This window comes from Motacilla alba, chromosome 8, assembly GCF_015832195.1.
Source record: "Motacilla alba alba isolate MOTALB_02 chromosome 8, Motacilla_alba_V1.0_pri, whole genome shotgun sequence".
In the NCBI taxonomy this organism is placed as follows: domain Eukaryota; kingdom Metazoa; phylum Chordata; class Aves; order Passeriformes; family Motacillidae; genus Motacilla; species Motacilla alba.
The window spans coordinates 8,474,225-8,497,128 of record NC_052023.1 but is presented as its reverse complement, the minus strand read 5'-3'; the positions used below and the strand labels follow the sequence as shown (position 1 = coordinate 8,497,128).

The 22,904-nt window shown below is 41.3% G+C and overlaps 1 protein-coding gene across 4 annotated transcripts; it reads right to left on the bottom strand.

Annotated features, from left to right (window-relative positions):
- Positions 1-562: 562 nt before the first annotated feature.
- On the bottom strand, positions 563-22,904 carry MKNK1 (MAPK interacting serine/threonine kinase 1). Of its 4 annotated transcripts, none has more exons than XM_038144476.1 (14): positions 22,810-22,904; positions 21,849-21,960; positions 19,267-19,365; positions 16,121-16,371; positions 15,353-15,450; positions 13,864-13,943; positions 12,399-12,472; positions 9,421-9,525; positions 6,355-6,410; positions 5,705-5,800; positions 4,741-4,935; positions 3,950-4,114; positions 3,324-3,367; positions 563-2,401 (listed from the first exon to the last, which is right to left on the bottom strand). In XM_038144476.1, the coding sequence occupies exons 2-14, from the start codon at positions 21,947-21,949 to the stop codon at positions 2,173-2,175; spliced, it is 1,593 nt and encodes a 530-aa protein (XP_038000404.1). In that variant the 5' UTR covers positions 21,950-21,960; positions 22,810-22,904; the 3' UTR covers positions 563-2,172. The 4 variants fall into 4 exon arrangements, with proteins under 4 accessions (XP_038000404.1, XP_038000406.1, XP_038000405.1 ...); XM_038144478.1 differs by having other exon boundaries at positions 3,324-3,364; XM_038144477.1 differs by lacking the exon at positions 22,810-22,904 and adding an exon at positions 22,477-22,786.

The following is a 22,904-nucleotide window of genomic DNA, read 5'->3' as shown; positions in this document are numbered from 1 at the left end:
CTCCTGTACCCCTGGCAAAAGGTCTCCTGTGCTCTCTGCTACCTCTCTTGTCCAGGAGGAAAAGAGAAGGAGAACTAGATCATTTTAAAGCAAGTTCAACTAAAAGCATTTCCTTCAAAAGAAAGGCAAGTCCAAATAAAGGGCCTGGCACCTGGTTTGGGATTCCTGCTCTGCTCAGATTTCACTCAGGGCATGAGCTGCACAGAGCACTGGGGAGTGCTGCATCCCACGCCTCCAGGAAAACAGCCTTCCCCACCCAAGAGCCACAGAGCTCCAAAGAAACTAAAAAATGACTCTGCAACAGGCACTCAGAACTAGACTACACATGAGAGCAGAACAATTGGCTTAAGTTAACACCTCTTCCCTGCTTGGCGCTTTTCTCAGTTCCCAATAGGAAATCTGAGACCACAGACTGATAAATAAAATAAATCAATAGAAGAGAGAGGTATGCCTAGTCCTCAGAGACTTCAACTGTCTTAAATCCAGTATCACACAAAAAAGTAATTCTCTTTTCTGTGTCACCAAAAATAAATAGGGGAAAAAACCACAACAAACTGCCAAATGTGTTAAATACATAACTTAGGGCATTTTAATTTAAAAAAGCAAAATACATTTCATCATTCATCGGCTGGCACGACGTATAAAAACTTTTAAATAACAACTTTAATATTAGTCACAAAATACAGCATGTTTTATAAAAATAGCTATATGCACTGATATTACTGATGTTGTAAAACCACTCTGAATAGGCCATGCAAAGACATTCAGCTCTGACCTTTCAACTTCCAAGTGCTTGTTGCATCTGCTACTTCATTCCTTCTCAGTCTGCTTGGGAGGGTTTTGTGCCGGCACTTGGGAGCCTCCTCCACCCCCCTGCACAAAAAGCCCTGGAAAAAGGTTTCAAAAAGGGCTGACAAGTTAAGGTGCATCATGGGCATCTCAGTGGCCCAATTTTCACAGCTTATGTTTCAGAAAGTGCTCAACATCTGTGTCCTTCTCCATGGACCTCCTTTTGGTCACTTAAAATCTTCAGCTTTTCAGCCAAAACCCTTCCAAATTATTCTTGGCTCTGTTGCACCACGGTATTGAAACTGAAAGCAAAAATCTAGACACCCAGCCTGAGATTACTACAGGAGGCAGAATTCTGTGGCTGCAGCACCATTTTTGTTCAGCTGTACTCTGCTTGTGGCATTTCTGAATTATTCACACACCAAAATTCACTGATGTCTGTCTGTTCACATGAGGAAGTCCAGGTAGGACACACAAAAGGTCATGGGAGAAATACAATTTTACAGAAAGGAAGGTTTAGCTGAGGATAGCATTAATATAATAAAATCCCACATTAGAATTAAAAAGCCTAACAGTAAATATAAACTGTTACATAAACAGCCTGTTGCACTGCAGTTATCAGATTTAAGAATGTAACTGTTCCAAGGGGACATAATGGATATCAAACTCCAGAAAATTAAAAAAGTGATGGTATGGAGTACATTAGAGTTAAGGGCAAAGATATGTCAGATAAAAACCCCACTCCTCCCAGTTTTCACTCCACATGCTGACACACAAACTATCAACAACATAAAAAAGCTGCAGAGCTCTCTCCATCTCTAGAAATATGAGCACCTTTACAGTCCCATCTCATTCCATTTAAGCGTAATGAATATAATGGAGACAGAGATCCACCCAGTCATCACCTTCATTCCTGAGTCTACAGAAAGAGAGGAGGGCACTGTTGGTTGAGAACAGTCCCTACTGCTGGCAATAACAGCAGCACCTTCAAGATGTGCCACCAAGAAGAGCAGCCATCAGCAGGCTTGATGTTCTGCCCGGCAAAGCGTGGGTTTTTCCTGATGTATTCAAGTTTGCATTTTAAACTGTGCTCTTCTAAGAAGAAAATGATGAAAACTTAGTGATTTATCACCTCAAATAATAATACAGCAGCAAACTCATCTTCTGCAGTTAAAAAAACAACCAAACAGTTGAATTATCTTAATGCACTAAATCTGACAGGCAAAAAACATTCCCATAAAAAGCTGTCCCCTTTAAGTTACAAGTCACATCACAAGAGCAAGCTCCTAATCAAAGTGTCGGAAGCAGAGCAGCTTTTATCAGCGCTGAAAATCCAAATAAGAACACAGACTCAACCTGCCCCCGCCACAGCAGCAAAGAACTTCAGAAGGCTTTATGGGGAACTGGCTGGAAGTCGCTGGTCTTGGTGGCGTGTGCCAGGGCCCTGCGCCGGGCCAGGCGGGATTTGGAGGGAGGGGACAGTTTCATGGAGCACACAGCGTGGGCGGCGCTCTCCTGCTCCGCGCTCAGCTCGCTCTCGTGCTGGGACAGCTGCCGGTTCAGGGCGATGGCCTCGGCAGCAAACAGGGTCAGGTCCTTTGTGCTGCTGTTCCTGGACAGGGAAAGGAAAGGAGGAAGCAGTTTCAACACAGGCACTTCACCCGCTTGCCCTCACAGCAGAGTATCTATTTCCAGGCGTGTTTATTTCTTCTACCAAATCATTGAGACAGCCGGCAAAATGACCGGTTAATATTTGCGTTTATCCTCACTCAGAGGACCAGCAATGCATGACAAAAACACTGGGATTTTGGAAACGGCCACAGTTCTACTCCTCCTTCTGCCAAGGACTTCTGATTATAAACCAAGGAAGCCACCTCAGATGTCACCTTAATTTCTACCTGTTCTCAAAGGATAGGCATATGGAGCCATTCTGCTGTCCTTCTCCAGGGAACTGCAGTCCCACTACAACTGCACCTGTGGCTTAAGGAAATGCTTTTCTGATGGGAGAAGCACCTGAAATCACCAGCAGCAGACACAGAAACAGATGTGTGACTCAGGCTCTCTGGCATACAGAGTCTCCCATCAAATCACATCCAATGAGGCTTGTCCTGCTCACAGTAAATGGATATTGTGAGTGCCACCAACTGCAAGGACAGTCAGATCCAAGTCTGTGTTTATGGTGATTATTCACCCATCAGAAAGCAGTCTCTTTGGGTAACACATGCCTTTATGCCTTCTTCTGCCCCTCCTGGGCAGAAAGCTGACAAAACGATCATTATTTCCTATCTAAGATGACCACTGCACTGCAGGAATTCCCTCTAATGCTTTCCCCACAAACAAGCAAGATTATATCATAAAGAAAATTCAGAGCTTTAATACTTCTGATGTTCTTAACAAAAGTAGTGTGGCACATTTATGAAGCTCCATTCTCAGCCAGGGATGTTACCTCCTAATTTGTCAACTCCTCTCTCCCACCCGTTCTTTCAGGAATTATTCTTGGCCAAGTTTACAGATGTTTAGAAAATAAACCCTACCTTTGAAGAACTTGAGGGGTGGGCAATCCCCTTTCAGGAGCCTGCTAGAAGAAGCATTGCAGAAGTTAGTTACATATTAGCAGCTGGGAAGCTTTCCCAAGAGTGACAAAAAACAAGTGACTCCCCCAAATCTTTACAGATATTGCAAATAAACAAATTCACTGTGGGCCAAAGCATATGTCATAATCTGTCTCCCCTCACAAGAAGATTTCACAGCTTGCAGGTATAAAACTACAGCTTTGGAAGCTCTCCAGAGGGTCCATTCCTTCTTTCCTGAACAGGGAACTGAAACAGAAGAGGAAACTGCTGTTCTTTTATAACCATATTTACCAGCATTCTACATTACTGTGTTAGCACAATAACTGGTGTACTGCAGTTCTTGCTATTCACAAGAAAGCCATTTAAAATACACAAAGCAATAATTAAACAAAAAAACACTTAAAAGGCTGACATATTCATCCAAATATTTACCACACAGAAAAAATAAAGCCACTGTGTATTATTTAATTAATCAAGATACAAGCCCTGAAACACACAAGGACTCAAATAATAAGTTCAGAGAGAGGGAACAGCTTATTTGTCACTCTGGAAGAAGAAGAACTCTTTATATAAAGGGGAATACATACTCCTTGAACCCATGAATGTTGCAAAACTTGAGCAGCACTAAGTCGTTCTTTGGCATCACAAACCAGAAGCTTTGAGATGAGATCTTTCGCCTCAGAAGAAATATGTGACCAGTCCTTGTCAGGAAATTCATATTTGCCTTCCTGAATGCTCTCAAAAAGCTTGTTCTGATAAAGGAAAAATATTCAATTGAAATACACTGCAACCAGAAGGTTTCTCAGGTGGGACTTCCCACTCACTTTTATCCACCTAATGTGGAGGGCAACAACTGAAACCATCCACTCTCCTTATGCAGTCAATGGAGAGTGACAGGCAGCTCCACAGAGTGGCTCAGTGCAGCCTAAGATGGACACAATACACTGTCTGCTGAAAACACTTCCCCCCACCCCTAAGAGGGCTGCTAAAATACTCCATTTTTAGAAAATAAATTCAGGCCCTGCATGGCAACCCTCCCAGGGTTTTATTCCTCAGCTTTTATCTGAGGAATTGCAGTGACTACCATAAACCACATCAAGGACTACAGAACAAAGGAGGATTCCAGAGTGGGGGAGAGGGCGAGAAGCTCTGAGATCCCACAACAGGAGGAAGGAGAGGCAGTTGCCCAACCTTACTTTAGAAACTGGTATCACTCAACTTCTATACTGCTACCTTCACTTTGCAGTGACAGCTCATCCTCCCAGCCACCTGCCAGCACCAGGCACAGCTCTCCACTGCTGACACTGCAGCAAGTTCTACACCCAGAGCTCAGGGGAGAACTCTGCGCTCCCCACACACCCAGGACATGCACACTCACCTGGCAAACCCTGCAGACTTCTCCTCTGTCCCAGCCACAGTCTGTGCCACAGTTGCCCACGAAAGGGGGGTAACCACTGAGCATGATGTACAGAATCACCCCCAGGCTCCACAGATCACACCTCTTGTCATAGAACGTGGCCTCCTCCATGAAGACTTCCACCACTTCGGGTGCCATGTATTCTGCAGAGCCACACTAAGAAACCAAATTCCATTAAGTTTTCAAAGGGAGGGTCACATCAAAACAAGACTCAGGTTTATCATTTTCCACTCTTTACACCAAATGGCTTGGTGGAAAAGCAGAAATTAGGCATCAGTAAATACTGACATTCCTATCGTTATTTAGCAGCACAACAAGCTGTTCTACATGGCTGTGAACCTTTAATCCAAGGTCAAAATATTAATTTACATCTTTCAGGTTTTTAAATCTTTTCCATTAGTTATCAGACAAGTGTATCAGAGGAATAGATTTCTGCAAGACTTCTGCAACACTGTCAGGTTTTTCTTTCACAGTAAATGGCAAAAGCACAGGACTGTAGTTTTTCAAACCAATGTGCATTATAAAGCTACACGCTGATTAGAGAGCTTGCATTCTCCTTAGCTCATTGGCTTGGCTACAGAACCAAACATGGGGAAATGAATACAAAACTAAGGTTCAAAGTCTGTCCATAAGCAAACAAAAATGGGCACAAAAAGTTTCCCCATCTGATTGTGTAAGAGATAAGCAGGACCAATGTGTCACGTGCTGGCCAACAGGAGAATTAACACTGAGCTCCTGTGCGTTTGTGTATTTGTTCTGTGACTGGGAAAGCAAGACAGCATTTACCACACATACACTTGATTGAAATGAACTGCCCAGCACTGGGTGTAGTGGCACTAAGCCCTTTGGAAAGTCTCCTCTGGAGATCAGAAAAATTGGTTTATAGTAGAACAAAGAAAGCACAAAGCCACAACAGGTCTCTCACCGGCGTTGTTAATTCAGGAGTAGTTATGGGAGTATATGCACTGTTGAGCTTCACCCCACTGCCAAGATCAAAGTCACATATTTTTACTGGTGATATCTAAAAAAAATAAGAGGTCAGGAAGACTGGGATTAATGCAAAACATATGAATATGTGAAGTAGAAAACCCCAGGACGGAACACAAATCCCTAGTGAGACTCAGCCCCTTACAGCCACCTTCTACTCCTTGCATTCACCTGCCCTGCCCCAGCTGCACCCACAGCACCAGCACCCGATCCTACTACATTATTTTTTAATTTGGTTAGGCAAGTGCCAGTACACATCAGGGCACTTTGAAAACTGATCATATAAAGTGACCAGCTGGCCTCTAAATGCTGCTTGTCTCTCTGAGTACTGGCTCAGAACAGATGAGGCACTAGGGTGTCACTGCTGTCCCTCTACAAGGCCAGTTGGCTTTTTATCTCTTAGCCAGATGTTAATATTTTCACAGCTCAAAGAAGAATTTAGTCTCCTTCAAGCTTCAGTTCTGTTAAATTTAGTTGAAGTTCACTAGTGAGTTCAACAGTTTTCAAGACGAGAAAAACCACAAGGATTCTTTTTGGGAACCAAGTTTAAAAAATTCAGTTTGGAAAGTTAAGAGACCAGAGCAGCACCTTTTCTGGAGATTCACACAGGATGTTTTCAGGCTTCAAATCCCTGTGAGCAATACCTAAACAGAGAGTACAAATGTTCATTAGAAAGAATGTTCATTAAAACAAAATGTTCATTAGAATAAAACTCTGCTGTTTTATTTCTCATAACTTCTCTTTATTAGAAGGTGTCCTGGGAAATATTCTAGGTCTGAGCCTGCTACACACACCTGCCCCTCTTAAATATAATAATTTAATTGTAAAGTGCAGCTGTTAAATGTCACTGTTGCATCCTGCTATATCCTTATCATCCTTAACTGGACAGGAGAGTCTGTCAAGCAAGTAAGAACCTAACATCAGAACTTTTTGTTAGCCCAAATTAATTATATTCCTTAAAACCAGCTTATTAAGATTAATGACCTGTAAGAAAGTTTAGTGGTTTACACAGTTGAATGAAATTATTTTGGTGCCTTTTACAGTGAAGTTGCTCTTTCCAGGTGGATCAATTGGCTTGCTGAACTCCTACCAGCACAGACAGTACTTGAGGCACTCTCCTCTGAAAAAAATCCCCCAATTCCCAGATGAAAATATCCCTTTGAGGTACATACTCATTGCTGAAGCAAATGAAAAATTAAAGTTTCAGTTAGAGATGCTGAAGAAAAGCTAAAGGAAAACAACCAAAAGGCCTCTTCATTCGACTCCTATCAGAATAGGCAAACCTAACAGGGAAGCACAAAGTTATCCGTGTAATCCACATGCAAGGTGGTTCTCTGTCAAAGAGGTTCTTCAAATGCCTAAAAACACAATTTCTGGAAGTTCTTCATTTAATATGATCAAACTCAAATGGAAGGTAGAAAATGAGAGGCAAAAAAAATCAAATCAAATGAGCAACTTGGCTGTAATTTAACTGCAGTCTAGTCTTGATTTAGCAACTTACACTCCAAGAACACCTTATATTACTTCAGAGTACAGGAAGGAAAATTCCACCAAACTCTAGGAAAGGGAGCTTTTAATGTCATTTCTTCAGCACACTCTACAAGATGTGGCTTAAAATATAACAGCACAGCCCCAGTCTCAAGGAATTAGTCTTCATATTGACACAGTGCACATGGCTTTGGCACAAAAGATGGCACAATGAACCCACTGAGGTGGCCGTGCTGACATTTGCAACAAGGCTGACCAAACTCCCAATGGTTGGCTTGGCTCACAATGGGAAAGCCAACAGTGTCTTTTTGTATTATTGTGTGAATTCAAATGTCTGATTATGTAATATTTGATTTTGCACTTGCACAGAGCACTGAGAAAACAACAGCCTTTAAACACCTCTCCAGTAGATTATTAGCAATAAAGCACACACATCCCAAGTGGGTGTAAGGCAGGATTATCATCCAGCTGAGTTTTAAACTACTCCTGTCAAAAGAATTAGTTGTCCTCATTCAAATTTTTTTAAAAGCATTTAGCTATAGGACTTCACCATTAAGCTGTGCAATAAAACTGCTTTAATTTCCTGTTTACTTTAGTGTTCTGTACCCTACTTACTAATTATTTTAATGTCACACGGAAGAACCATAAAGAGAACAATAAAATGAAAAGGGGATGTAGCTGATTCTGCAAGCTATATCCCTGCTGCCCCAGCTCACAGCAAACAACAAGAAAGCAGATTGCTGCTCTACAGCTATTTTAATCAATCACCCTACTCTTGTTTGGGAAAAGGGGAATTAAGACTAAAAGCTGAGAGAGAACTACAAAAAGGTATTAGCTCAGTTGGTGTTAAACCTCTTGAGTGGACTACCTGGACTTGCAGCTGTTAAGAAACCCACTACAGCCTTGCACATCAAAAAATATTTTTTCCACATATTCAGCCTAAGTTCCCTGCTTCTTATATGTCCCATATCTCAGAGTCAAAATCTCCTAAACACAGGGTATTCAAGAAGCACATTCTCTGAGGGTTTAATGTTGAATTACCACATAGACAGGCTGTGAAGATTCCATAAACTCTTGATCCAAACTAAGTTTGGTTTCACATTCTAATTAACTTTTTGCAACAGACACAACATGTGAACAAGATCCACATTCCTCAGGTTTACCCCTTTTATTCCTGTGCACCGATACCATTTTCTTTTTAATGGGTTCAACTTGTTGAGGTACCAGTGCTGTGATTCCAACTCAGCATATAAACAGTCCTGTGACTTGAAGGAACTAAACATTGATTGATCCAGGGCCAGTACTAAGCAATTTAGGCAGCAAAAGCAAATCTGCTGAGATCTACCAGGCTAATCAGAATGGCAAAAAGGAAAGAAAAAATGCATCAAAATAAGTAACCCATAAACAGTCTCCAATTACATGCCATTCTATTCAGAGCTAGTCACTGTCACAGTAACTGAAGCTGCAAGGCCAGAAAATCACAACCTAGGAAAAACTTCAAAGTATCCATCATGTTCAGCCCAAAAATATACTCTTGGATGACCATAATGCACAGAAATTTTTGAATTTAAACCAAAGTATTCCCAAGTCAAAAAAGCAGCAGAAAAACACTAACATAAAAAAAAAAAACACCTCTATAAACATAACTGCTTTAAGTCTAAGCAAATTCCAAAGGAATTGAGGACACCTTCAAATAAAGACTATGGTTCACTTAGGTCTCTCAATTTAACAGTGAGAGTCTAGATGGGGGGGCCCAAAAGCTACTGCAAACCAACTGGTCTTGTGACCAGCAGAAATTCTGAGTAATGACAAAGAAGTTAACTCTGTTGACCTGAAAAGATGAGGAAATTAAAATTTTATTAGATTCCTTTTGAGCAACCTTTATATGGTGGCTTGTGTAACAGGAACAAATAGACTCAACCCTAATGTTAATCCTCTCTGGATGATGATTCAAGTTTTCTTCTTGGAAAGCCTGTACCTTCTTAACACTCCCAATTACTGAAAATACTACAATATGAAAATAGCACCGTAGAGGAAAACAGCTTAGGTCATCTGGCACTGCTGTAAATGGGAACACGAGCAAGAGCTGGCCACTTAGAGATAAATGTGCTTTATAAACTGAGTGTACACTATTAACTAGTAAAGATGGAGGCAGCCTTCTCTCACCTTTTGTATGAAGGAAGTCCAGAGCAGAGGCAATGTCTCTCACCACTTTGCTTGCTTCTCGTTCATTGAAGTGCTTCCTCTTTTGGATATGGGCCAGGATTGAGCCTGTCAGGGTAACAGGTGAAAGGGAAAACCTCAGTACGAATGCTGAACTAGTTCCAAGCATCATGAATCCATAATCTCATTTTCACACTTTATATAGCAGCCTTTCACAGCAGGCAACTTCTGTGGAGCAAAGAGGGGAATGACTAAGAAGAAAAGGCACAACTGAGCAGCTTCACCACTTAAGTGTGCTAGAACATAATTTTCAAACAGTGCAGCTTCTAGTTTAGGCACAGCATGAGAGGCAATCACTTTTTACTGCCCCAGGACATGACTGGCCTGTTTTCCACACACTGGGACAGTAGAGATTTGCCAATAGTACGAGTGAAATTCAAATATCAGCTAAGGAGATGCATAAACACTTCAGCAAAACCCAACCTACCCCAGGTCATGGGTAGTCATACTCAAACTCTCCTCATTTTCTATGTCACCAGGGAAACCCTGCACTGAAAGCCAAGGATACATGTTTTGTGCCTCAACACCATCAAAGTAAAAAGAGATTTGACCTTTAAATACACATCAAATTCCCCACAGGCATCAAGGCAAGGCTTCTGCGCTGACTTAAAGGCAAAATTTGCCCAGGGATATAAAATCTGACAAAAGACCTCTAAATTAAAACATACTGAAGGGCTGGTAGCTTGCAGGCAGAGTCTCACTGGTATCCCTTTAACAAAGAATAAAGGGAGGTTTGATTCCTCATTTTCATAAAGTGAATTCAATCATTCCTCTCAAAAGATTAAAAATTTAAAAAACCATTTAAAAAAATTTTAGAAACCATGTAGTCCACAGAGGTCCCAGCTCCCTAAGCAGCCTTACTATTGCCTTCTATTTTCTTATTCAGAGAGGTGTATCTGTAAAAGCAATCAGGCAAAGAAATTCAAGTAGTAACTACCATTTGTTATTAGCCCCAGCACACTCAACATTTTCTGTCTCAGGTGATTTCACTTTTATTCTTTAGTTCTAAATGTGGAAGGAAATCTCCTACTGGGTAATTCCTGTTCTAATACCATCAACGCTACTGCCATGCCTCCACAGTGAGCACTCAGAGAGGAAAGAGGACATTCAAAAAGAAGAAAGATATGCTCAGATATGCACAGCCAAGCTGTGTCAGCTGGGTGGAGGAAGGCCACTTTGGACCAGGTTATCAGATTTCAAACACAGACATTTTCCCTTGCTAAAACCAACACCACCTAGTTTGCTACAGATTTCTTGAGTGCACAGAGTTCAAATGGCTTTACTGGTATAGCTGTGCTTTGCACCTCTAGAAAGCAGTAACAGTTCTTCAATGTTTCCAGCCCTGTGGAAAAGACCCCACACAGTATTGTTTCTTTGCAGGAAACAATACTGAGCCACCTGAAGCGCTCATTTCACTCAGCAGATTTATCTGAAATTACCTTTCTGAATAGAGCTGATGTTCAAACTCTCAGATAAGAATTATATCAATATCAATAAAAACACACTTTACTGACTTTATATTCAGCCCACATAGAGAATTCTCACGAAGAAAAAATAGCAGGGCACTAGTTGTTCCTACCTCTCCAGTACTCAGAGAGAAAGCATCATACAGTACCTCTCAAAAGGCATTTCAGAGGGGAAAAAAAAAGAGGAAAAAATTCTAAAATCATGCCAGTTCAATCTGATCAGCTCAATTTTAACTCATTCAATTACAAAATACTGTCAGACAAGGACACTGAAGGGACTCCGGACATCACAGTGAACTGAAAACAGATAAAACAGGAGCAGAGCTCCTTCAGTTACCACAGCCACTGGAAGGCAACGTTGAAAATGCCCAAATTATGCTCCAACACTGTAAGTAAGAGCAGCCTCTGAGACTGGAGTTACTGAAGTAAGACTTGCATTGAAGATTAATATTCTCATTCTTGCCAGCCTTGCCATTCACATCAGAATCTGCAGTGCATCAGATCTGACCCTAATTCCTATTCTTTGTCTTCAAACCACATACCTAACCCTTTAAATACTGATTTTTTTTTAAGAGAAAACTAGCCTCAGCCCTAGCTGAGCCTGTAAAATCAGTAGCCAAGAGGGGAGTAGCATTATTATCCTCTCAGCAGCCATGCAGGTACACTGACAACCACAGACTCACAAAGAAGAGGGTTAACTAACGGAAGAGTGTGGCAATGAAAAAAAAAGACAAATGCAGATTCATCTCAATCAGGCCCTATTACAGCTAATTTGTCAGAGACATCTGTGCATTAAAAAAAAGTGTTATGGGAAAATACAATAAAAAGGTGCAGAATTTTGAGAAAAGTTAAATAAAAGCTTCTACTCGAGAAATATACACATCCCTCTCTTTCAAAAATAGTTCTGCATCTATGCAGAAAGAATTTTTATTTCTTGCACATACAGTTTGCTCCTGGAAACATTCTTGACCAGAGACAATAGATGATGTTCTCTGGGCAGCAGGATACTCCAGAAGCTCAGTTCTCCTTTGAAGGCTTGGCCACACTAATTCCAGGTTTTGCACAGCCATGGAATTAGCATGTACTGTAATTATACTCCATGCAGACAGATGTGAGAAAGTCCATGAAGTGCTTGCTGCAGCTTTCCCATCCCCAGATGAGTGGGAAGTGCTGGAGCCCAGTGATCACTCAGGCTCACTTGATGGGCTCTCAAACACCCCCAAGCACAACTGGTTCTCCGTAACAGCAACCCCAGGCACAGGCAAGATGATTTTCATAACAGAGTTCCAGGCAATGAAGTCAATCCTACATTAAGAGAAAACTCTGCCAGAGTACACAGATGCTGCACTAAATTCTCAAGCATTTAAAGTAAGTTCTTCAGTTACTACTTTAAAACAGAGGCAAATAGGAGCCAAAAGATTCAATCAGCAAAGGCACACAGTTTCTGCACAGTACCTCCTCGCAGCTTCTCAAAGACCAGGTAGTATCTTGTGTCATCTTCAAAAAATTCTATTAACTCCAAAATGTTCCTTTAAAAAAAGAAACAAAAAGGAAGGGAATAAAAGAAACAAGCATGGAGTGTACACAAAGCAATGAAGAGTTTCAGCATGGATAACTAGGAACTGCCAGAAGTAACCAAAAATGCAAGTTCTAGCTAAACAAGTTGCTTTGGTTGACTGTGGCATTAAAACATTTCCAACTCCCACTGAAATTTAAGCCTGGGAAACAGGCCAAACACCACACTCAGACAAGATTGTGAGAGCTCTGCTACTGCTCAATTGACAGGAAGATAACTGGTAGTAGGTTGTATTTAATAATTTAAAACATTGCATTTGTGCTGAAGGCAGAAATAAAGAAAAAATAATTAAACTGGCGTTCTTCCTCTCTGGAAATCACAAAACATAACACAGAGGGCTCAAAGGAGACAGGCATCTGTCAACAAGATATTAAATCCAGCTCCTTAGTTGCCATTTTTAGACCAGCTCCTGTTTAGCTCATGTAAATTCTTTGCAGCACAAATATCCCAGGTTGCTTTGAATGTCAAACGGGTAAGTCAGAATTTTTAACCGAAATTCTGCATATGGTCATGTGAGTTTTTCATCCGCTGTGCACCAGATGACCATTTACTCTTAACCTCACAGAAGAAGAAAGACATGGTCTGCTTCTCTACAGCACAACATAAGCCCATGAGTTTGGTAAACAAGTTGGTTTTGAAATTATTACTGTATGTTATATTAAAAATTCAATATAAGCTGCACAATTGTAATATATATACCATCTGTTGTATAGACATTCTAGATTAACAGAGACATCTAAAAGTAGCTTCAGAACTGCCTCAACTCCATCACAGAGCTCCCAGAGCATGCTGCCAGTGCCTGCACAGCTTTTCTTCCTCTTCAGGCATGAGTAGCAGCTTTACAGTTGCCTCATCCTGTGGCTGCATGAAATCAGCACACATCCAAATGAGAACTGTGTTAGTTTTCTGCTGATCTAAGAGTTCCAGTGCAAAAGCAGGAAGGCTGACACAAGGAGGAGGACAAACCACACATCAGGGAAAGGAATGGTGAGATTTCCTTTCCACAGCAGCTGGTATCATGTCAGCTTTTGCTGATGGTGAAATCACAAGGGGGAAGAGTGTCAAAACGTTAATTTTTCATCTGTACAAAAGCCATGCATCATTGAAGCACAATCAAGCTACACTGACCTGGCTGCTAATAGAGTTATGTAATTAATAATCTGTAAATAATTCCCCTAAATTTCACAGGTAAAAAAGGAGAAATTCTTAATATGAAGTAAATCAAGTCCAAATTTAAAAGTGTTTTCAAGGAGTCTACTGCAAAGCTTCTAACCTTGTCACATGTAAAAATTTGAAAACAAATAATCAAAACACTTAAATAAACAAAGACAAGAATATACTTACTTGTTACCCTGGCACTGGTACAGAGTTTCTATCTCACGAAAAACCCGACTCCGACTATGCCCAGCATTTTTTTCAATGATCTGTGAAAAAAGAGTTTTAAGAACTCATATTTGAAAAATTACTGCAGGAACTATGCATATAGCTCTGGAATTAAATAACTGTTCCAAGGTTTGAATCTAGGGCATGCCCACTGGAGAACAACACTCCACCTTTGTTTGTTTGTTCAAGTTCTCATCTGGCATTTGTTTACAGAGCAGTGTCAGCAGAGCTCTGGAAGGCACTCAGAGGACAAGAGAAATTAGGGCAGGAAGAGAAGAAAGGAACTAAGTCCACACATTACACAGCCAGTGACCAGTTACCACAAGCTTTTTCTTGCACAATTTTAACTTTGCAATGTGCAGAACAGGATATCCTCTTGAGTCCTACCAAGAATAGATTTGAGTCACATCAGACACTGAACAGTCAAAAAGAACAGATCTGCCATTAGAGGGATTAAGCAACAAGTACCAAATTCAACACAAAATTAAAGTTTATATTGTAAACTTTATGGAGGCCAAATAATAGAAAGAAAGAAAACATACATTCAATCTCAGAGCCATCAGAAGTCACCTTCCTTCACAACATCCTCAGGTTGAAGAAAGAGGACAAGAGGCTGAGCCTGAATGTTGCTCAAAGCTCATGACATTACCAAGACATCACCACCATCTGTATCCAGGACTCGTTTCTTATTTCTGCAGCCTGAGTTCTCTGGTGCAGAACAGGCAACCATTCACCAGTACTACACAGGTCTCTGCATCTGATCACATCAAATTCCTAATGCAGAGCTTTATTTATTTCAACCTTTAAACTTCAACATTTTACAAAGTACAGAAAAAAATTCCAGCATCTATAGAACTACATTTTTAAAGGGGCTTAAAATTTTGTGCCTGTTTTTGAATAGAGTCAAACATAAAGCTTCCCTATTACTGTTATTTGTGTTTGTAATTAAATGGGGGACTCAGGATAACAACAGATTTGTAAATGAGCCCAGCTTTTCAGTGATATTACAGAAAGAAGATTGGCCTCTATCAAAAATTAAAGCCAGCTTGACATGAACCATTGGCAGCACCTGATGCTCTCTGAACAGCACCCAAAAGCTTGCACTATTTGGGAGGCTATGCTGTATAATGACTTGGCCTCTTCTTTCATAAGAAGAGACAAAGGTTGACTAGAACTAAAGCAGGGCATGAGAGGAAAGCTTGCCCTGAAATCAAATCACAATGATTTACTGTTTGTGATTTCTACCTGCAGCTGATAAACCAGTTCACTCCAGAGGCACAACACTTAAGATGACAGGTTTACTCAACACTTATAAAACAAGCTAATTTCAAGCATCAAAAATTTCCTAGAAGGATTTGCTATTACCCACTCTACTGCAGGTTTTCCCTGAAATAGTCAGAGGGAGAAGACATCACAGACAGAAGTGATGCTGCTTTTAGTCTCTACTTACTTTGACTGCATATTCTTTCCCAGTTTGGAGACTGACAGCACCCTGAACTTTAGCATATGCTCCCTCACCAAGCAGCTCAGCAGTCAGCTTGTACAAGTCTGCCAAAGAAATCCAGAACAAAGGACATATCCATCAAAGTGAATTTTGAAAGCGAAAGTTATTTTAATGAATAACGTCAAGACAAGCTCTTTATGTGATCAGCTTCCCTCAAATTAATGTAGTATTAAAGCAGACATGCCAGTCTTAATTACACTCCCTTTTCCACCTCCCTCTTTCAAGTTCCAGAAAAATTAAGAAGTAAACTTTATTACAGCATCAAAATTGCTGAGATAATAAAACATTTCTAGTGTGAAGCTATGTGTAATCTCTAGGACCTCAGCCACTTTCCCTGTCTTCATGTAAAACTCAAACATTTTTCCGGTGGAAAACAATTCTTTGCTCAGAAAGTGCCTACCATACATAATCTACTTGCAGAGATGGTGTTTTAAGTTATAACAAACTTGAACATTTAAACCTAGAATGCTGCTACCATTTTTATTTGACATGTACCTCCCATTGCTACTTGCCAACTAAGAAGTTTTATACTGCTCAGTTTTCTCACTGAACTATATTTTACTTACAAAACTTCACAGCATTTGTGCACACATCTATTCAATCAAAACCTTTTGACATCAGCCCTGTTCCTTAAAAAAAATGCAATGTTTAGCTAAGAAAACAGCAGAAGCAAAGCAGACTGTAACAGTTAAAAGCTTTTAAATTGTCGCCAACCTTCAAACTTCCCAGGGACCTGATCTGTGGCTCTGGTTCTTTTCTTCTTTTTCCTTTTCCCACTGTCTGCTATGGGGACAGGCTGGCTGCTGACCATCTCTGTGTGGCAGAACATAGAGGTGACTTTAACAATCAATGACTTCAGGAGAAAATACACATGCTCTTGTGTGTTTATGTCCTTATCTATCCAAAGGTTTCTCTGCTTTTCTTCACCACAGGCTGCCACCTCTTTCCCAAATATCAGAGGAAACCTAAAAAGGAAATTCAGGTGCCAATTAATAGTTTTGGGGGTTGATAAAGAGATGTAAAAACATCTCTAGGAGGAAACAATAATGCATTTATACTGAATACTTATCTCACAGCACAGTAAGGCAAGGCACAGAAATAACCCACAAGAGAACACGTGCCCTGATACCAGACAGCACTTGCAGCCCTCACAAGGGCACTCCTCTGAGCTATTCTGCTGTTTTACAAAAGAGATTTTTTTTTCAAATCAGCTCAAGGAAATGAGCCTCCAAACCAGCAGGAAGGTGTGGGGAAGTTTCAAATCACTCAGTGAAACAAAGCAACCACAGGAGGTCAGGTATCACAGGAGCAATCTAGGTCAGTTGATGCTGCCAAAAGGCCATAAAGAAAACCATTTCTCACAGAACCCTAATGTACCTTTCTAAACCACAGATCAGTGGGTAATTTATGCTCCAAAGCAAGAATTGTTTATGGCTCTTTTTTTTCCTACATTACTAGCTGCAGATACTACAAGAGCTTAGTCAGAGATAACAATTCACTGATGCAAGATAGTATGGCAGAAAAAAACACCTGCACATTGTTAATAAGGCCTAAATAAAAGCATGGCCATATTTGTACAGCTAATCTATCTCCAAAAAATTAAATGATTCCACACTGAGGTTCTAGGCAGGAGCACTTCACACCAATCACATCCAGCTAAGTTTGCCTCAACAGTTTAAAATCTCAGCTGAAAGTCTTCAAGGCAGTAGCAGAGTGCACCTAAGACATTCTACAGCCATGAGGAATTCTGACTAAATTCACTTTTAGTCATCTTGTACTACAGAAAAAGCTAAATCAATAGAAATAGTGTAATTATGAGAACACTGGTAATGAAAGAGCAAGTCCCAAAAACTTCTGTCAATTCTCTTTTAACAGAGATTGTGATGAGCAGTTTTTCCTGCCTTTCACTGTTTCTTAAGTATTCAAAACATGGAAGAACCTCCAAGGCGGAAAACATTCCACAACAACCTACCAATACATGAAGTACTTTTCCTTTGCTCCATTACATTTTTCTTGTTCTTACCTGTCAGTAATAGCTACTGTGAGTGTCACTTAGAAGCTACATGTCTGAAAATTTAGGATGTTATTTTGAAAGTCCTTTCTCCTTAACAACTTAGTGAAACACTTAAACATATATCACTCAGAGCATCAAAACAACAGTAAATCCTTATTTTCAAGTCTTAGGCAGAATGTGTTCAGAAATAATCATGATGGATGTTTTATGTGACTTCTTAAATACAGTAATATAAAGCACATTTTACCAGTTTCTGAAGAAACACCTTCCTTTTAACTCAAACTGACACACATACAGCTTCAAATTTTAACATGAAGAGAAGTTGAGCCTTTGGCAGCTAATTCCAGCTCTCCTCTTTTTCAATCCAACCTGTATCAGGAGTTATTCAGAACTGGGACTAAAATGACACCTGTGAAGCTGCTCTGCTTGAAGGTGGTGCTTGATTTCCACAAGGTGTCAAACAGATAACTAATGACCTGACCTTCTACAAGCCATAGCTAGACAGATTCTATTCCATTTCAAATATCACAGCTTCAGAGCTGGAAACTAAAAATCTAGCATTGACTAAAAATCTAAAAATACTATCTTTGACTAAAAGTCATCAAAAACTCCAGAATGTGAATCCTGTCTCTCAGCACAGCTGATAGCTTCATAACCAGCTCCTGCACTCTACCAGCTGGCTCTGATATTTACAGTCAGCTGTTTATTAACTCGCTTCATTATTTCAATTCCCTTTAGTCTGACTCTATTCCTAAATTACAGAGAATTGCTTCCCTGAAAACAGGAAGTTCACTAGTTATGTATACAGAAACCAAATTGCTGAAAAGTTGACATTTTTAACCTATAGTCTTGACTAAATTTGCCATCACACTAAAGCATGAAATGTTAGTTGTATTAGATTCTTATCACTGCTCTGGTATGCTATTTCACATCATTGTGAAGCTGCTCACTTCTGTCAACACAGCTCATCCTTTAAAGGTATCACAGCGTCACTCCCATTACTCATTTGTTATAATGAACCAGTACTTAAGTAGCAGCTGGTACTACAAGAAAAAGCCTTTAGTCCAGCCAAACACTTTAGAGATTTTTCAAGCTTTCAAAGAAATGTTTTTTTTTTTTCCTGCAACTGTACAACCAAAAGAGTTTCTGAAGACACCGAAGGACAGTGTGCCTCAACCATCCAAGCAATGCTGAGGTGTTCTGCCTACTGCAGGAGTGCTTCTGGTGACAGGGACACTGTGGGCTCTGAGGCAGCTCACCCTGCCAGACAGAGCTCAGGGACTGGATGGACTGCTCTGGAGGGAAATGGCCCGTGGACACATCAGGTCCAAGATGAGCGTCTTCAAATACTGATCTCTCCTTCACCAGTCAGGTTAGGATTATCACTCACAGGGTAATGTTACAAGAAAATCCACAGTGTAAGTAGAATGAGAGCAAGTTTCTGTCTTAGCTGCAGTTTTGTTGAAGCCCCTGAATTTTATTAACATCATCATAACTGAGCGTTGAGGCAATATTTAACACACACACTATTCAGAGCCTGTGTGGGAAGGTAGTTACAGCCCTTCTCTTCTGCTGTAAAGAAAACTTGCAAACAAAGCCAAGAGAAGAAGAAAGGGAACAATTACCACAAGTTTCACTTCATTCAGACCTTAAGTCATCTTTCATCTTGCTTCCTAACGCTCCATATATGAACATGCCAAAATCCACTACCCAGACCTAACTCCCCTCTCATTCTAATCTGCTTCCCAAAGGAAGGAAGAGTATATTTGGAAAACAAGCACATGTGTGCAACAGGAAGCACTTGGGAACACAGAAGAGGTGCCTTTTTCTATTAAGAATAAAATACCTTGTTTGTGCGTTTGAACTCAGAGGAAGAAAGCAGAGTTCAGGTACCACCACCTCCTGCTCCAAAGCTGAGTCCTCCGTGAGCCAAGTTGTTCTGGAGCTGAAAAGAAACACCATCACATTACCACTCAGAAATCCTGAAAATGTTTTTCCACACATCCACGTAGTGCCCAGAGCCTAAAGACATTGCAAGGACCTGTTGTGCTGGGCTTCACATGAACACACAGCAAAAGCACATCTCTACAATTCCACTGGAACAAAATGAAAACAGACTTCAGTCCAGTTTTCCTCCCAGCTCAGTGTCTCACATTGCTCCTGGACCCTTCCTCCTCCATCAACACTGATTCCTACAGATGTGGCTCATAATGAAACTGGACACACTCAGCAGGTGCTGATTCTGCAAAAACCATCTAGCGCAGGGAGCTCAGAACAACCCAAGCTGCCTTTATAAAGCAGCTACATAGTGATTGATTGTGTTTGTAATGTTACACATCAAGAGATACAATTTGAAGAGGAAGAATGTGCAATGATGTATGACAGTCCTGTGTCAAATCAGAGAGATTATTTTGTACTCATTCTGTATTAAGTATATTAATTTCAAATTGTAAGAAGTGAACACTCTTACTTGATTTTTGCACTAGTTTTCCACAATTCATTCTTAGCTGTCAGAGTTACCTTCTCATTCCACCTACAGTACAACTTCTAGTTTCATTTAATCTGAGTTATCCATGAAGGGAGAGGAACTTAAAAACATTCCATCATCTTCTCAATAATATACAAGAGCATTAACATTTTCAAATGAACACCCAAAAGTTCACAGGAAGCCCAAGCAATCCAATTTCATGAAAGAGCAAGTCTGACAAAAATTATTGATCCAGGCTTATCATAGCATTACTGTAACAACCCAGAGTGTCACAGCTGACACCACCTGCCTGAAACCCTTCATACTGGGGAAAAGGTTACAGCAACCTTTCTCTTTACGTCCATGCTTCCCCCTGCCATTCCTTCTGTCACACTTCCAGAAGATCAGTGCCACATCATCTCCTGCTTGAGCAATTTGCACAGTAACTCTTTGGTACTTTCAGCTGACACTTCCCTTGCAAACTAAGAGGGGTTTTCTGAGGTTCCCAGTCAAACCCTCCAGCAATGGGTGAATCACACTTTTCAGGATAGCACATCAAGTTATTTCAGATAGATTCCTCCCATCCCAATTTCTTACTTCTCCAGGATTACTGCTGGGGAAGCAGGGAGAACCTTGATGGAGAGGAGAGCACGCAGCTCTCCTTTTCCTCTCATGTTGGAGGAACAGCATATTTTGACACGCATGCTGCAGACATGAGACTTCCTAAAATCAGCCTGTGCTTCCCCAGGCACACATGCATTCCTTTAAAAGCATCAGTTATCATTCAGAATGACAGCAAAAGAACTCTTACCATCCCCACTGCAAAGACAAAGGCAAACAAGAGAAGTGTCCTGATCCAGCTAAGACGTAACAAGTAAGGAGAACAGCTTAGACTGAATGTGGCTTAAAAACACTGTAATCTTTTTAATTTCTTGTTCAAGGACAACGTGTCTCCAAGGCAGCCACATGGATGGGAGGATATAATAGGGTGTATTGCACAGGGCTAACAAATAACTGTGAATGGTGAGCTCTGTTGGGAACAACACGGCACACACGCTGGTTATTGCACTAAAGAACATCCTCTGTCCTTCCAGAGCCAGCAGAACAGTCAAACAGAACATTTACTGCTACTGACCACTGCAGATAGCTCATATTTAAGACTTGCCATCACAGGGCAGTAAGAACTTAGCAGCAAAGTTATTTTAAACTCCATCACACACATTCTAAATGAGAGAACTCCTAGCAATAGTGTGTTGACTCAACTACTTAAGGGCTCTCCAACCCCTAGAGCACTTTTAAATTAAGGAGATATGCAATGTAAGTAGGTTCTGAGGGCCCCTTACTAAACAGCAAGCTGTTTGCTCTCTTCTACATCTGATGGAATGAACAACTCTCAGAAGATTGTCTCTGCATCACGAAGTAGCTCCTCTAATCCCCCTCAGCTCCTTTGTCAGTGTAAACCAAAGAGAAAAACTTCTTCAAAGACAACTTTTCTTTTCATACAGATACAAGATAAACATTTCCTGCTCTTGCTCCACACCTACGAACGATCAATCAGATAATCACATTTGTCACTGGGAAAAAAAAGCTACACAACATACACCTACATCAGCAAGCAGCCTTGTTTGGAAAAGCTAATCTAACTTAATGTTTTTCTAAAGCTTGAAGCAAGACTGATTTTTCTTTATTTTCCCCTCTCTGTGCTTTCGACTCTAAAATTAAGCCATTAAACTCCACTGCATTGTCACATTCGATGTCACATAAGATTTGTACCAGTGTTCTAACATTTGTTACCAGGAAGGTACTAGAAGGAGAGAGGAAACTCCTCACAGCAGTAAATACTTTTTTTGAAAGCATTACAGAGTACTGGTACCATGAAATAATGTCATAGAAGCATTTTGGTTGAAAAAGACCTTTAAAGAAGCAATAAAGTTTCAAATGCACAAAGCACACCACTTTACCTGGAAGGCTGCCAATACAAAACACCTTTAGAACTGAAGTGAAAGAGGTTCACCTCTGTAGGAGTGTTTTGCTTTGCTTCCATCCAGCACCTGGGAGGCATGAAGAGGAGCTCTGTTTAAAAAAAGAAAAAAAAAAAAAAGTTCTTTGAAGTTATCAGAACATACACCAATCTTCCCAAGCCCAATTGTGAGTCATAACATTTTATGATAGAGGCTTTTAGAAGCGGTCAACTTTTAAATGGAAAAAAAAAAAAAAAGTGGCTTATTTCCCAACAAATCTGACACTTCACAGACAAGTGCCAGTGGTGTCAGGGAATGGGCTGATTTTTGGCTATCACAAGTCCTGCTGATGCCAGCAGCCGAGCTGTCACCCAGGGCTGTCCCGCTGCTCTCTCGCCTCAGAAGGTCACCCTGCTCGAACTAATAATGCCACAAAGTACACACTCGGCAGACTTTCAGTGTTCCTCGGGGTTCACAGCTCTCGTTTTATGCCAGAGGAAAAACACAGGAACGAAAAGATTTCTCGTGATCACACCTAGAAGCTGGTTCGTTCGCCTTTGCGTGCTATTTTCCCACTGCAGCAATGTCCTCAACAGAAAGCGGCAGCCGTAGGGGAGTACACACTTACCACTCTTTATTGAAAAACGCACTAGGTACGAAACACAGCACTTTAAACCTTCGGGGAGCAGATTTCCAGCTCCAGACACGAGGAAACTCCCTCATTCCTTGGGGAGGGCCCCCAGACCCAAAGCTGCCGGCCGGAGGGCTGAGGCACCTTCCAGCCGTCCCCGAGCAGCCGGGGCTGCCGCCGCTCCCGCGCCCGAGCGCTCAGCCCGCCACGCTCCGGACGAGCCGCAGGAGCTCCCGCGGGCACGGAGCGAGCCCCCGGGGACTCCCCTCCCTCGCCTCCCCGCAGCCGGCCGAGCCGGGCAGCGCCGTGAGCGCAGCCCCCCGCGCTCACCTCCATGGCGGCCGCGGGTCCCTCCTCGGCGGGGCGGCACCGCCCGCCCCCGCCCGGAGCCGCGGGGAGCCGCGGGAGCGCGCCTGCGCGCGGCA